Source organism: Manis pentadactyla, chromosome 18 (assembly GCF_030020395.1).
Source record: "Manis pentadactyla isolate mManPen7 chromosome 18, mManPen7.hap1, whole genome shotgun sequence".
NCBI lineage: Eukaryota > Metazoa > Chordata > Mammalia > Pholidota > Manidae > Manis > Manis pentadactyla.
In genome coordinates this window covers 26,627,550-26,642,229 of record NC_080036.1, presented here as the reverse complement: position 1 = coordinate 26,642,229, position 14,680 = coordinate 26,627,550, and the positions used below count along the sequence as shown (strand labels likewise).

Below are 14,680 nucleotides of genomic sequence, written 5' to 3'. Positions count from 1 at the left end.
TGATGTAACTGGGCTGCTGCTAGGCTACGGCTCCCACACCTTCAGGCGATAAGCTATTATTGACTGAGTCATTATATAAAGAGCTCTCTCTGTCCAGTGCTCTGGGCAGAGGCAGAAACGAAGGAGGATTACAGGCCTGCAGACTGCTGGATGCAGACTTGATGCTAGTGTTCAACCCACTGTGGGGAGAACCAGCCGGGTAATAAACCCTTTTACCCTCAGAACGTTCCATTGTCATTCCTTTGTCTCACTGAATCCATAGTCAGCTTGCCCGGGGCTGAAACTCATTGGCAAGACATGGTGCTAGGAGCTTTGTATGCAACATGTCACAGGAATCCTATGAATTGTTAGCATAAAAACCCATTTTACAGATTCGGTTAAGTAACGTGCCCTAGGTCACACAGCCACTAACTGGAAAAACCAGGACTCCAACCGAGACTCTCTAGCCCCAGAGTCCGCTATCTTTACTTCCTCTTTGTTTTACAAATAAGAGGAGGGATGACTTGCTGAAGGTCACTAGGGGTGACCTCTGTACCCTCACACCCTCTGTACCTTTGCTTTGAAGCACACCAGTGCCATGGCGCTGATTTCAAGATGAGATGAAAGGGCCTCTGAGCTGGTGCCCCCTCCAGAAAATAATGCCACCCCTCGGGACATAAATGTAATTGGAAAGGGAAGGTAGAGCAAGGTTATTTATTAAGTCACAGGCCGCCTAGAGTCCTGGAGCTCCGTGGAGGCACGGGATTCAAGACATGAAGGAAACTGATGTCCGCCCCCCTTCCACCCCAGCTCAGTCTTCGCGGCTCTCTCAGGACCGCATCACAGCGGGTCCTGTCCACTCCCGGCTCAGAGAAAAGAAGGGGAACACAGGAGGAGGATCTGATGATGGAGTAGAGAAAATACAGAGCCATTTTATTACTAAAGATGCATTTTCCAAAAGCAAGGGGGCTGCTGTCTGCAGAGATGAAGGCCTCTCACCCCTGGGCACAGGGATGAGCGGAGCTTCAGTCTGACACCTCTAGGTGGGCAGCCCTCTGCGGGCTCGGATTTGCCGGGAGACTCGGTAGAGCTCCATCGTCGCCCTGGCATCTTCCACGGAGCTGTGTCCAAACTGGTTGTTCTGCGGGCACAGGTACAGATTGGGGACTTGGGTCGGGGTTGATGCAGAGTCTGCATGGGAGCCGGGCCTTCCCTGCTCAAGCCCGTTTCCAGGGCCTCAAGGGGGGTCAGTGGGCGAGTCTCCCCAGGCTTCCAACACCCTGGACTCAGCAGGCCTGGCTTCACCTGTGCTCTGGGCTGAGCCCTTAGGATGCTCACAGTCCGTCAGGGAGAGGGGCTGCAGACCTGCTGCTGGACAGAGGGGCTGAAGCAGGGAAGCCCAGGGCACAGGGACATGTGTCAAAAGGGAACACATAAGAGCCATGTTCTCACGTGCTACTGGCTCAGCAGGTTGAGAACAGTGTTACTCGGTGAATCTGTGTGCAGGCCACCATGTGCTACAAAGGCTAACAGAGGGGCATGACCTCAGGCTGTGCCTGTTCTTACAGGATTCCTACTCGCCCAGCCAAGGTGTTCCTCACACCTCAGGCTGGGGCTCCTGCTCCCCGCTCCCCGGGGCTCCTCCCCTGCCCTCCTGCACTAAGACGGACCCTTCAAACTCCATTCAGATCTGGCCCCCTGCCCAGGGACCCATCCTTCACACCGCTGCCAGGACACCCGCGCTTCCCTCCATCGGACCCTCCCCACAGCGTGTGCTGATGATCCAGTTGTGGGCCAGCCTCCATCCTATCAAGGCTTCCCCAAGGACAGGGTCCGGCTTTGCTCCCCCCGTGTCCCAGCATCTGGCCCAAAGTAGGTGCCTAGTGACCACTAGGCTGGAAGGCCCCCACTCATAGCTGAGGCTCCTAGTGGCTGGCCCACCTCCCTCAGGCCTTCCACCTCCCAGCACTGCATGCTTCCCCTGGGGCCTGCCTGAGACTAGAAGTTTCTAGAAGTCCTGAGGAATTAGGGCCCCAGGAGCAGTATCAGGATGCCTGATGGGAGCTGTGTGCAAACATCCCAGCTCCCCGGATAGATCTGGGGTCGGTCTGTTTTACACCATTTCCCAGAGTTCTGAAGTGAGATTAAGCTTCAGCACCCACAGAGTAACAGGCTTGGCTTTGAGAACAAACAAACCTTTGCCGGGTGCCTTCCCTTCCCTGCCTGTCACCCCCACTCTACCAATGGGGTCACCGCCTACATAAACTTCCTGCACCCCCATGCTCGTCTTGGGCCTCCTGGGGAAGCCCACAGGCACCACTGCCCGCACAAGCACGCAGCCTCACGGGACTGTGGGGGAGACAGGGTGTCTTTGGGGCCAAATGTTTGTTCCGGAGCCACTGGGGGCCTTTGGGTGGTCCAGGAGGTCCTCACCTGGATGCTGCGGCCCAGGAGGCGCTGGCTGAGCACGCGGAGGGAGACGCGCTGGCAGTGCTGCAGGTTGGCCTCCTGCCACAGCAGCTTGTCGGTGGCCGTGTCGTAGATGGCATAGCTGCTCATGTTCTCTTTCAGCGCCTGGAAGTCATGCTTCAGGTCGTGACCCACCACCAGCTTGCCTCTCAGGAGCTGCAGGATCTGGCCGGGAAGACATGTGCCCCACACATCACACATCACATGCTGACGACCAGAGAGCAGGGTCCTCCACGCGGGTCTGGGCCAACCTGCTGCCATCATGAGGCCCACAAGGGAGCAGTCCCTCCTCGACTTGCTGTGTGACTTTGAGCAAATCACCATCCCTCTCTGGGCTTCCAGCTTAGCACCTGTGAAATGAGTACACTAGCCCAGGCCCCCCTTTGCTTCTGTGCTAAAGGCCCATCCCAGCTCCCTCAGGGGGCTCTGTGTATAATCACACTGGCCAGCACCCACCAAGCAGTCCCACGGGCCAGGCACACAGCTAAGTGTTTAATACTTAATATGACGTTGTTCAAGCCTTTCAACAACCCTGCGGCGGCTGGCAGGGTAATGACCTCCCAAAGGCGCCACCTCCTCGCTTCCAGGACCTGTACATGTCACATGGCAAGGGGAAATTAAAGTTGCAAATGGACTTCAGGTTGCTAATCAGATGACCTTAAAATAGGGAGGATTTTCCAGATTTTCCAAGTGGGTCCAATATCATCATAGGGGCCCTTGTATGTGGAGGTCAGAGTGCTTTGACCTGGATATGCAGCTGTTGGCTTTGAAGGTGGAGGAAGGGGCCATGGGTCAAGCAGCACAGTAGCAGCTGGGAGGTGACAGGGCAGGGAGCTGGATTCTCCTGCAGAAACTCCATAAAGGAGGCAGCCCTGCGGATCCCTGGAGACCCGAGTCGGCCTTCTGAGCTATAAAACAGTGAGATAATAAATCTGTGCTGTTTTTCAGCCTCTAAGTTAATGGTTTTGTTACAGCAGCCACAGAAACCTAATACAGCTATGGGGGAGGGCTGTACTTAGCTGAACTTTGCAAATGAAAAGACAGAAGCTCAGAGAAAGGGAGATCATTTGCCCTTGGTGATTCTGATGATTTTATAGCAAGTTTACAGATTCCTCGACATTCCTCACCAAAGATGAAGTCCAGTTCCCTGGCCCTGAACCTGGGCCGGCCTGTGTGACTTCTGACTTCTCTGCAGGGCCGGGATCCTGGGAGCCCTGAGCGAGCCCAAAGCCATCATGCTGGGGGCACCGAGGAGACAGAGGGATGCGCCTGAGAAGCCCCAGCACCAGCCAGCGGACCGCTGGGTGAGCGAACCTTTGGTGATTTGGCCCTGGGCCTGCAAGATGCCACAGCTGACCCGCTGTCCCCTTCCACCAAGGACTGACCAACTGGCAGGTGCTCAAGTGAAATAAATATTGACACTGTTTGAACCACTGTTGTTTTGGGTGTTTGGAAAAGCACCGTTAGATACCGGCACAGACATACAGCTCGTTAGTGGCAGTACCGGCGTGCAAAGCCAGTGCCTGCTGGTCACCACCACACTCCACAGAAAGAGATTTGCTCCAGCCCAGTGCCCTGCACAGGTGCCTCTCCTCTTGCCTCTGTTCTCTACTCTTCTCTAGGATGGCCCTACGGAAAGCCTCCTACCTCTGACTACACAGACCAGCCGCCTTTCTGGACCACGGCTGCTACTGAAGAGCATGGAAGGAGGGTCTGGGGGTGAGCATATCAGGGCAGCTCGCAACCATCTCAGGCCCCCCTTAGGACAGCTGACAGCTTCTGTCTCTTGCTCTGTGCTCAGCCCAGACTGTATCTGCGCCTGGGGAAGGAGCCTCCTGGATGGCTGACACCCTCCCGGGTCCTGCGTCTGCTGCTAGTGGCCTCCTGAGACATCACAGGGGGCCTTCGATATGCTTTCCTTTGGCGACCATAGGTCATGACGGCCACTTTTCAGAAGATGAAGCTGAGGCTCAGAGGGGAGGTGACTTGTCCATGGTTTGACAGCATGGAGCAGGGTCTGCCCATCCACCGTTAACAGGCCCTGTCACCAGACCACCCCACGGCCCACAGGGTTTTACTGGGGGCTTTCGCAGGACAGACACCATGCTCAACCCAGGGGCTGGGGAAGCTTGCCCAGGGAACGACGCTGTGCCGCTCCTGATGGACACCAGTGCTTCTCACACCTGGGCTTAGGAGTCACCCCGTGAATCTTGCCGAAATCTGGATTTGGGTCCCAGAGTCTGTATTTCTAATAGGTGGGGCCAGCCCTGCCAGTCTGGGGGCCACCCTGAGTGGTGAGGGGCACGACTTCAAAGCAGCGGCTCAGGGATAACCTATGTGTGGAGGAAAGGGTACCAGCCAGTGTATGGGGGGCAAGGAGAGTGATGTGCCCAGGGTGGGTAGGGGGGGCGATGAGGCTGGGCTGGATGCTGGGCGGCTGTGGGTCACATGCCTTTTCTTGTTGACATCCTTTATGTTTCTGAACAATGTGGCCTGTTTTCCTGTCCAGGAGCTGGCGCAGGCCCAGGTCCCACAAGGCCCTGAGAACTGTATGCCAGCCCAGAGACAGTGGCAGCCAGGCCCGGGAGCGAGGGGTCAGGTCACTGGGAGTGGATTCCTGGGAAAGTCATCACTTCTGGGCCTGGGCCAGGGTGGGGTGGGGGTCGGGGGACCCTGAGAGGGCTTTGTTTAGCACCACAGGACTCACTGTGAACAAATGAGAGGTGTTGGGTGGATGAGCAGAAGGAAGCAGAAGCAGGGTACAGGGAACAGTCTGTTCAGCAGAGAGATGCCAACCATTCTCCAGAAAAGATGCTGGGCACTGGGCAGGCAAAGACCGCTGAGACTTGCTGTGTGGCCTCAGGGATGTCAGGGGCATCTCTGGGCTTCAGTTTCCCCAGGTGTAAGGCAAAGACCTGGAGAGGTGAGGCTTTAGCAGCCCATTGGCAGCTAGGGTGACCCCGGCTTCCTAAGGCAGGGCTGGGGAAGGAAGGGGCACCTGCTGGCACCCAGGGAGGGCTGGGGGCAGTGCCAGCTGGCTGCACCTCAGGGCCGTATGACCTGCTGGCTGGGGACCTAACCTGAGTCAGTGTCATGAGGCAGGTGTGTGAGGTGCAGGGGCAGAGACCGAAATTCCTGGAAAGAACTGGAATGGGGAGGGTGGAAGGGACACTCACACCTGCTCTTATCAGCCTAGCGCTGTGCCAGGTACTCAGCTCGCCTCATCATGAGGCCTCAAAACAGGAACATCCTTAGTTCCCTTTTCCTGAGGAGCTGCCTGGGAGTCAGAGAGGTCAAGACACTTGCCCAGGTCACACAGCTGGTGAGTTTTGACAGCTGATATGCGGTGTCCAGATCCACCTGACCCTGTCACTGTTATTATAGTTGTAATGATTATTACCACCTCCTGAGAACCTGGGGCCGTACTGGCATGAAGTTCAGAGCGGAGAGCCCTGCCGGGCCCACACCAGTACTCAGCAAAGATTTCTTCAGTCGGGAGTAGAGCCCCTGTAAAGTGGGGATTATCATACCATCCTACCAACAGGGAAAGGGGGGCCCAGAGGTACAAACCGACACCATAGGGTGGGGGAGTAACAGGTCCAAGCTACTGCCTGTCTACTCCTTCCGTTGCATTTCTGCCCTAATGTCCCAGATGCGCCTGATTTAGAAAGTCCCCTGCGGCACCTGTTGACAATCCAAAGGGCCAGGCTTACTCCAGGCCCACAGAATCAATCAGCAGGGTGGAGGAGCAAGTCCGCCGGGGTCGGAAACCTCTGCCCTGAAGCCTGACCTGCGGCTGCTGGCCTGTTGCCTCCGCCACGCAAGCCTCCACCCAACCTTGCATTAGTTTATGCTGCCATTCACGCATTCACTCATCCCCAGCTGCCAGGAGAGGTGGCTGTAAGGGACTCTGAAGCAGTGTTGTCCTTGTGAGGCCCAGGTCCCTTACTGTCACCTTCGGGGGTGGCTCCAATGCCCCTCTTTCCTCCTGCCCCCTCCCAAGCTGTCGGGTGCCCCTGCCCCTGGCTTGTGCCTGCCTCCCGCAAGCCTACTTTCCCCGGGGAGACTCGCATGATGGGGTCGTCCGCCTCCATGGGGCCCAGCCCCAGAGACCCCTGCCTGGCGATGGGGCCCCAGCAGGGCACTCGGGCCCGGGCAAGGGCTGCGGCACTGGCTGCAGCTGACATTGCAATCTGCCCACAAGCTGCTGCGGCCTCCCTTCTGCCTGTGTCTCCCTCCTAGACTACGATGCTCCGCGAGACTCCGTTTCCTTGCTTGCAAACTGAAAATGTCATTACCCCTCCCCGAGCCCAGCCACAGGGCAGATGCTGCTTACCATTACTGGGGCAACACCGACGGCTGCTCTGGGGGGCTCTCTCTACAGACGCTATGGCACTAGGGAGACTATTTGGGGGGGATGTATGGTGGGGGGTGGCCTGTCCTGTGTTTAGCACCATTCCTGGCTCTACCCACTGGATGTCACTAGCAGGGTCCCCTCCCCACTTACGACACCCAGAAATGTCTCCATATATTGCTGAAGGTCCCCTGGGGAGCAAAATCACCCTGCGTTGAGAATCACTGCTCTAAACAGTCAGACCTGGAGATGTTAGAAGACAACAGGAAACTACTCTACATCATAAAAGTAATGTGACCACTTACAAAACATAAAAAGAAAAAAAGAGGGGCGGAGTGGCAAGAGCCCACTCAATCTCAGGGCCCTGCGGCAGGGAGCTCCTGGGTAGACCTGGGGTGGGTGTGCTCAGGGGCTCCCGAGAGCCCCCTTGGCTCCCACGGGCTGGTCTGCGGCTCACCGCTAACTGGTCTACTCATCAGCTCCCATGGGAGGAAGAGACAGGTTGGTGAGCAGCCCTTCAGAAATGCCGGCATGAAACCACAGGCCGGTGAGACTCAGCTGAGAGGCGTCACCACCCTTGTGGGGTCTGATGAATGGCTGACGGGCTCCTACCCTTTGGGGCTCCCCCACCCTCCCCAGTACGTTGGAGCCTGTGAACCTGGTCTGTCTTTGGGATTAACATACTATGGGCGATGACTGGACTCCAGCTGCTTCCGGGTTCTCATTCATGAAAACAAGTGACAGCTGTGGCCTTGAGCCGCGTCTTCACTCACGTGCAGACACCGTCCGTGAGATAATCAGACACGCGGCATTCCTGTAGTCCATTCACACATATTCATCATAGGATCGGAACATCCCAGAGCAGCCTCTGAAGCCAAAATTTGAGTCTCTGTTCCCCCACTTCTTGAACAGTTTGCTCAGCCTTGCAGCTTAGTTTGCTCATCTGTAAAATGAAGTGAGGGTACTACACCTACCTACCTCCCAGAGTGGTGGTGTGAGAAACGTGCCTAGAACAGTGCCTGGGCATGGTGCTGGATACACCTGTGCCACTGCGCATTGCTCCCATGTTACAGACGACCCTGTAACTGAGGGGCACAGAGGGGTCAGCGGCAAGCTGGAGGGCACAGAGCAATCGGGCAGCAGAGTCCTACGTCCGGCCAAGTCTAAAGACAGCAAGCTTGCTCCTCACCCCCTCATCCGTGTGGGGGTGCTACTGCGTCTCGGCAGCATGAAGGCAGAGGTAATTTTGGGCCATGAAGCTGCCAGAACTCCTGTATTTTGTGAAAATCAATTCAACTCCAATCCCACAAACATTCTCAGGGCACCTTCTGTGTGCAAAGCTTGAAGTCCAGTCGGGGGGCAGGTAGAGTATATAGCAGGCGTGTGGACAGGCAAGCTTTTAAGTGCATGGGCCACAGCAAGGAAGGCGAGAGACTGGGGTGTCCAGTGGGACGGGGCGGGATGGTGGGCAGGGGTGGGAAAGGGCATCATGAAGGACTCCTCTGGTCTGAAGGGTATCATTTCTGGGCGGGGAGGGGAGAGTAGGGGTGGGCTGAAAGCACAGGGTGGGGGCTGGCTGAGCTGTTAGAGAAGGCAGGAAAGGCAGGCAGGTTGGGGCCATGAATGCTGGGCTTCCTTAGGCAATGGGGAGTCATGGGAGGCATTGAAATAGGGGATGGGAGGCTGTGATCTGAGCCAAGCTGGGGAGGTTTCTCTGGGAGCCGGGTAGGAGAGATTGGTGGCAAGCATACCCGGGGTAGCAGGCAGAAAATGGGCCAGAATCAAGGGAAGTCGGAAAGGGGACTCAGATCTATAATCCATATTTCTACCCTTCTCGTTCCAAGGGCATATTTAGTGACCACCAGCCAGGAACCAGGCAGTTTTTAGGGCTATGGGTGACTACTTCCACCTATGTGAGGCCTGGGAGACACATTAATACTCCCCTTCCTCTGATGAGGAAGCCACAAGGCTCAGAAAAGTTCAGTAACTTGCTGAAGGCCACACAGACCAGGAAGGGATGCGGCAGGAAACGTGAACCCCAGATGGCTCAAAGATCTTAGGTCCCTGCCTCACTCCTTGAATGGATGAAGTGCCCACTCTGAGCAGGACTCCATGTTCTACCCTTGAAGCACTGGGCCAGCTACCATCTCCCTGGGACAGATCCTTCCTCGCAGGCCTCAGATCAAACCAGCCCTGCTGACACCTTGACCTTGTCCTTCCAGCCTCCAGAACCGTAAGTCAATATATTTCTATTGAATAAGCCACCCAGTGCGTGGTCCTTTGTTACAGGGGCTCTAGCAAATCAATGCACTTAATTCAAATGAGCCTCAGTGTCCCCATCTGCAATATGGGGAAAACAGGGGAAGATAGGGGAACGAGGAACCCAGCCCCCATCTGCAAGGGGAAAACAAGGGAACATAGAGGATACAGGCATTCTATGCACTTTCTCATCCTCACGATAATCCTATGAAATGCTACTATTATCTCTATTCTCTTTGACAGGTGGGGAAACGGTCCAGAGAGGTTCACTGATGTGCCCCAAGTAACTTAGCGGGTAAGTGAGCAGCAGGGGATTCAAAGCTGACCCTCTTCACCCTGAGAAACCCTCCTGGCAGGCCACTCTGTGAGGTGTGAATGAGCTCGTAGATGGTGAGCTCTTAGGAGCACATCCAGCCAGTAGCCAGGGCTTAGCAAACAGTAGCTACGGTGGGTTTATCTCTGGAGCCTGGCACACATGCGCTGTGTGGCGTTTTGACGGAACTCAATTCTCTGTGCTCTTCTTGGGCTTCCCCAAGCCCCAGCAGCCTAGAAACTGATGAGTCATCTTGCCCTTCTAACCCTTCCCAGAAGTGACTAACCCTGATGCTTCAGTGGTTGGGTTTACTTTCCATTTGGTAGTTCAGAGAAACAGAAAGTTAGACCTGGAGAAGATGCCGCAAGGTGAAGGGCGAGAGGGTGGGACATCTAGGGACCACATGCTGGCTTCAAACTGATGGGCAGCCTGCCAGGATCTGGGAGCAAGCTCCACCCCAGCCCTGGGGGCTCTGGCCTGTTCTCCGGGACCAGCACGGCCCACCACCAAGGGCCTGGCCGGTAAGGGCCTCTGCCCCACACCTGTTGCTCATTTCTCTGCAGGGCTCACCAGAGGCAGACCAGGACAGAGGAAAGAACGAGGAACCCAGCCCCCAAATCACTGTGTGAGGAACATCATGTGCGACTCAGTTTCCCCACTGCAAGGCCAGCAAGGTGGCCCAGATGTTCCCAGGTGCGAGTCTAAGGTTGTCCAATGGCAGAAGGCCTTATAAGGGGTGTGATGAGATGGCAACAGGTTTCTTCACACCCTGGTTCTCCCCATGCAGGGGTGGCAGGGAATCCAACACCGCTGGAGTTACAGGTCACTAACCTGGCACCTGGGGAAAGTGCCAGGGAAGTATGCGTGTGTGTGCAGCAGGGTGTCCACAGCCCACTTGGTCTGGCTGGCATATGGCCCTCCACTCACCTCCAGCCTGGCCACTGCGAACGGCGTGGCCTCCTCCATGTGCCGAGGCAGGACCCCGCTGACCCGGGTTCTGTAGTCGGTGATCTCCCCCTCAGGCCGGATGAACTTGTCGTAGAGCACGGTGCCGTGGAGGTCCACCAGGCTGCAACGGGCCAAGCCGCTCTCCCGGTGGGGCCCCAGCCCCACCATCTCACAGTCCATGGCCACCACCTCGCGACCCGTGGCCTCCACCTCAGCCCTGCTTGCCATCATTCGCCAGGACCCTCAGACTGGCTGGAGAGAGGGGGGTGGGGGGCACATCACTCAAGGGCCAACCGAGGGCCCAGACATCTGAGCCACCACCCAGCCAGCCTGCACTCTCCGCCCTGCTCTTTGTCACAAACGCCACCTGGCAACAGGGGAAGTTGGCCTCTCGCCACCCCACCCGCTTCCTCAGCCTGGCAGCCTCAGGACCAGGAGGGTCCTCCCACCGCCTCCCCTGGCCGTTCCTGGGGAGAAGCACCTGGAGCCGGCGCCCTGGCTCCCACTCTCACCTGCCCGCCTTCTGTGCCCTCAGCTCACGCCTGCCTCTCTGGCGCCACTTCTCGGCTACTGCAGCTGCTCTTAGCAGTGACTCATCAGTGACTTCAAGCCGGGAATCCTGACACTGTTTCAGTTTCTGGTTTGTTATCAAGCGAAGTCAGGGGCGGGAGGCCGGGCGCATGGGCTGGGCCGCTCCATCTCCTCCAGCTGCTGGCGCTGGGGAGCTCGGTGGCCTGAGGCGGGGCTCCTGGGGCTAGCAAGCTCCTTTTCAGGTGTCCCGCCTTTGCCCCTGACCTCCCCTTAACCGCCCAGAGCCCTCCCCTCCCAGATGACGCAGCCGGCGCGGCTCAGAGTGGATTGCAACATCTTTCTTTCCTTTCTCACCCTCCACCCATAGAATAAACATCCCAGGCCTGGAGCCCAGGGAATGTCCACAACTTCCGGGGATCTGGCTCTTGGGACACTGAGGCTATTAACTGGGAAGAGTGAGTGAGGGTGGTTAGCCTCCATTCCCAGCCCAGGGAGGGCAAGGAGGCAGTGGGGGAGCTGTGCCAGCCTTCGGGGGTTCAGGGGGGCCTCAGAAACGGCCACCCACCTGCCCTCGACGGGCTCTGCCTCCAGCTGGGCTGACACTGAGCACCAGGAAAAGCAGTTCTGGAGGGACCCCCTCCCCACCAAGCCCAGCCTTATTTCCTAGGGGCTACACTCTCCCACACTCAAACTTTGACCTCTTTGAACAGCGGGGAGCGCTCAACATTTACTCAGTAAGTGGATGACCTACAACTGGCGCAAAACCACAATCAGCTTTCGTGGAGGAAATTGTCCACCTTGTACAGCGTGAGCTTCAGTCATGAGCGGAGCTCCAGCTCGCCTCCCGTCCCAGACGCATGCGGAGTTAGCTTGGAGCAGTGAGATCTGATTGCCCCCGTGGGTCACAGTTCGCGGCTTGAAAAGGAATGTCCCCGGGCCTGTGGTGTTTTCCACAAGGGACATCTGTCTTGAACAGACTTTCAGAAATAAAATCCTGAAATATGCCTGAATGATAAGGCATGGTTCCTGGTTTTTGTTCAATTGGCTCAAATTTGAGGTATAAGGGGCTGTTTTTGGTTCTCATCCTGAGTGAGCAACTTTTGCTCAGATTCAGACTATTTGGGGACTTTTTGTCTCAGATGCATAAAGATTGCTACCCTGATTTAGGGGAAGATGAAACAAAATTCCCATCAGTTTACGTGAATGAGCATTGAAAATGTAACAAATTGGTTTGTTTCTACAATCCCCACACCCCCTCTGGTGACCCCACCTACCAACATCCCCACTGCAGACCCACCCCTTTGCTCCCACTCACCTCCTCTGGCCTCAGAATATATCCCAGCCCCTCCAATTTGTTAAAAAGAGAAGCACAGGCCCAACATGGGGTCACTTCCAGGACGAGTCACCAAACTGGGGCTAAATGTCCAACCTTACTGCAGTTTCAGCCTCTCCAAGAAGTAGAATTTTGAACCAGTTTGGAACTTCCTAGTGAGGTCATCTGCTAAGACCCCCTGCTCCTCCTGAGGGAGGGTCACCTTCCCTAATCTCTTCTTTTGCTAATAACGTTTTGCCTCCCCTGACCATAAAAATTTTCCATTCTGCACAACTCCTTGGAGCATTTCTCTACTTGCTAGTCAGGATGCCCGATTCATGAATCACTTAATAAAACCAGTTAGGTCTTCAAATTTACTTGGATTGTTCTTTTCCTTAAGGGTCCAGGCCCACTCCCTGGACTGGCTCCAAATTAGCATCAAGTCTTCCCGGCGCATCTCCTTTCTGCAGCCCTGGCCCTCCTCACACACCCATCGGCTCCTTTGTCGTCCTACCTCCATCTTCTTGCCCTGCTCTAAGCCATCCTTCAAATCCTAACATTTAATTTCCTAATATCTACTCTCTTGCACTGGTTGTGGCAGCACGTCGCTCAAGAACCTGCAGTTATTTTCCTATTGTCAAAAAAATTTAAAAATCAAAAATCAAAGCTCAACTCCCACTCAGGTTCAAGACTCTTTTATCCGTCTAACCCGCCTTTCCAACTCAAGGACTCTTAGATTTAAACCTAAGTTCAAGGCCACTGTGCATTCTCATGGTGAGTCTTCCCGAGCCGGCCAGGCCCGCCCTGCCTGGGTCTCACACGCACTGGGCCCTGCGCCCTGGAGCCCGGCTGGAGATCAGCTTCAGGGCTCGGCCCCGGGGAGGAAGAGACAGGCCGTCCTGCTGCAGAGGGCAGCCCCTGCCGCACGCCTTCCCCCTTCTCCTTCTCTGGCTTTGCTGCTCCCCGAAGCCGGGGCTTTTGCCATCCTGTCTGGAAAGTTCTTCCTCCAGGTTACCTGCCTCGTTTGCTGCCTCTCCCTCAGGACCCCAGAGGCCTTTTCTGGCCTCTAAAAACTGCACCTCTTCCCCACTTCATGGATCTCTTCAAAATGGCACCATCCAAAAAACACATGTATTTGTTCATTTTCTGTGTGCCTCCCGCTCATTTGGTTTGCAGCAGGGCCCCTAGCACCCAGAACTCTGCCTGGGTCATGCTGAATTTTTACAAAGGTATTTTGTACTGAGGTTGGACACGGCCCTGGTAACAAGAGCCTAGGCGAGGGATCCCTGGCCCCAGAGGAGCATGGGCCAGCGGGGTTTCCTAGTGGCATGCTTCCCAGGTCTAACTGGTGTCACTCATCAGCCCATAAATCTCATCCGGTCAGATGACAGCAGGAAAATGAGTCACTCAGGGTAAAACTCTCAGCCTTACAAGATGCACATCCTTCCAGAGTTGGCCCAGCTCCCAGCTCCCACCTGCCACCTCCCTTGAGCTTAGCAGGTGCAAACCCTGGGTGTACTTCTCTGCACAGTGCACAGGGCCCAGGGCCCGTGAATGACTCCTGACAGCGGATCAGACACCACTCCCCTCAAGGCAACCTGCCCTTCGAATTCCAGCTTAAGCGCCTCCAATCTCAGCTGGGCATGTGCCCCTGAAATGCGTATGAATTTCTAAATGATACACGGCAGGCGGAACAATCTCAGTCAAGTATCAAAAATGTCCTGTGGTTCGATTTAATATATTCCAAAACCATGCTAATGGAATGCATTTTAAGAGACAAAAAAAGGTTAAAAATTAACTCTATACCAGTAAGCATGTGCAGAGATGCTCAACAGCACCCATCAGTGGGGAATGCAAATCACGACAGTGAGGTAGCACCTCACACCCAGTAGAAGGCCTACGGAAAGACAAAAGTAACAAGTGCTGATGAGGACACGACGACTGGAACCTCTGTAGCTGTTGACAGAAAGTCAACAGTGCAGCCACGACAGGAAGCTGAATGGCGGCGCCACAAAAGATTAAGAACAGAATTACTGTATGACCCAGCATCTTACTGCTGGGTATGTACCAGAGTTGAAAGCAGGGTCCCCAAGAGATACTGCACAGCCATGTTCACAGCAGCATTCATCCCAATAACCAAGGGGGAAGCAACCCAAGTGTCTGCCTAGACTGACTAGATGAAATGTGGTATATACATCCGAGTGGATATTATAAATCATCTATACGTCAGCCTTCAAAAGGAGGGAAATTCTGACACATACCACAACATGCATGCACTTTGAGGACCCCGAGCTAAGTGAAATAAGCCAGTCACAAGAAGACAAACATTGCGACTCCACTTAGATGAGGTGTCTAGTCAAATAAAAGAAACAGGGAATAAAGGGTGGTGGCCAGGGGCATGGGGGTGGGGGGAAGGGAATGGGGAGTTGTTATTTGATGCGTACAGCGTTTCCGGTTTGCAAGATGAAAAGGTTCTGGAGATGGGTTGAATAACGTGAATCTTACTGAACACTAA

General features: G+C 55.4%; 1 protein-coding gene across 1 annotated transcript; it reads right to left on the bottom strand.

Moving 5' to 3' along the window:
- Nucleotides 1-883: 883 nt before the first annotated feature.
- Nucleotides 884-11,051, bottom strand: ISG20 (interferon stimulated exonuclease gene 20). The gene is made up of 4 exons (XM_036931835.2): nucleotides 10,835-11,051; nucleotides 10,302-10,574; nucleotides 2,413-2,613; nucleotides 884-1,120 (listed from the first exon to the last, which is right to left on the bottom strand). Exons 2-4 carry the CDS (start codon nucleotides 10,551-10,553, stop codon nucleotides 1,019-1,021), a joined length of 555 nt encoding a protein of 184 aa, XP_036787730.1. The 5' UTR covers nucleotides 10,554-10,574; nucleotides 10,835-11,051; the 3' UTR covers nucleotides 884-1,018.
- Nucleotides 11,052-14,680: the final 3,629 nt, after the last annotated feature.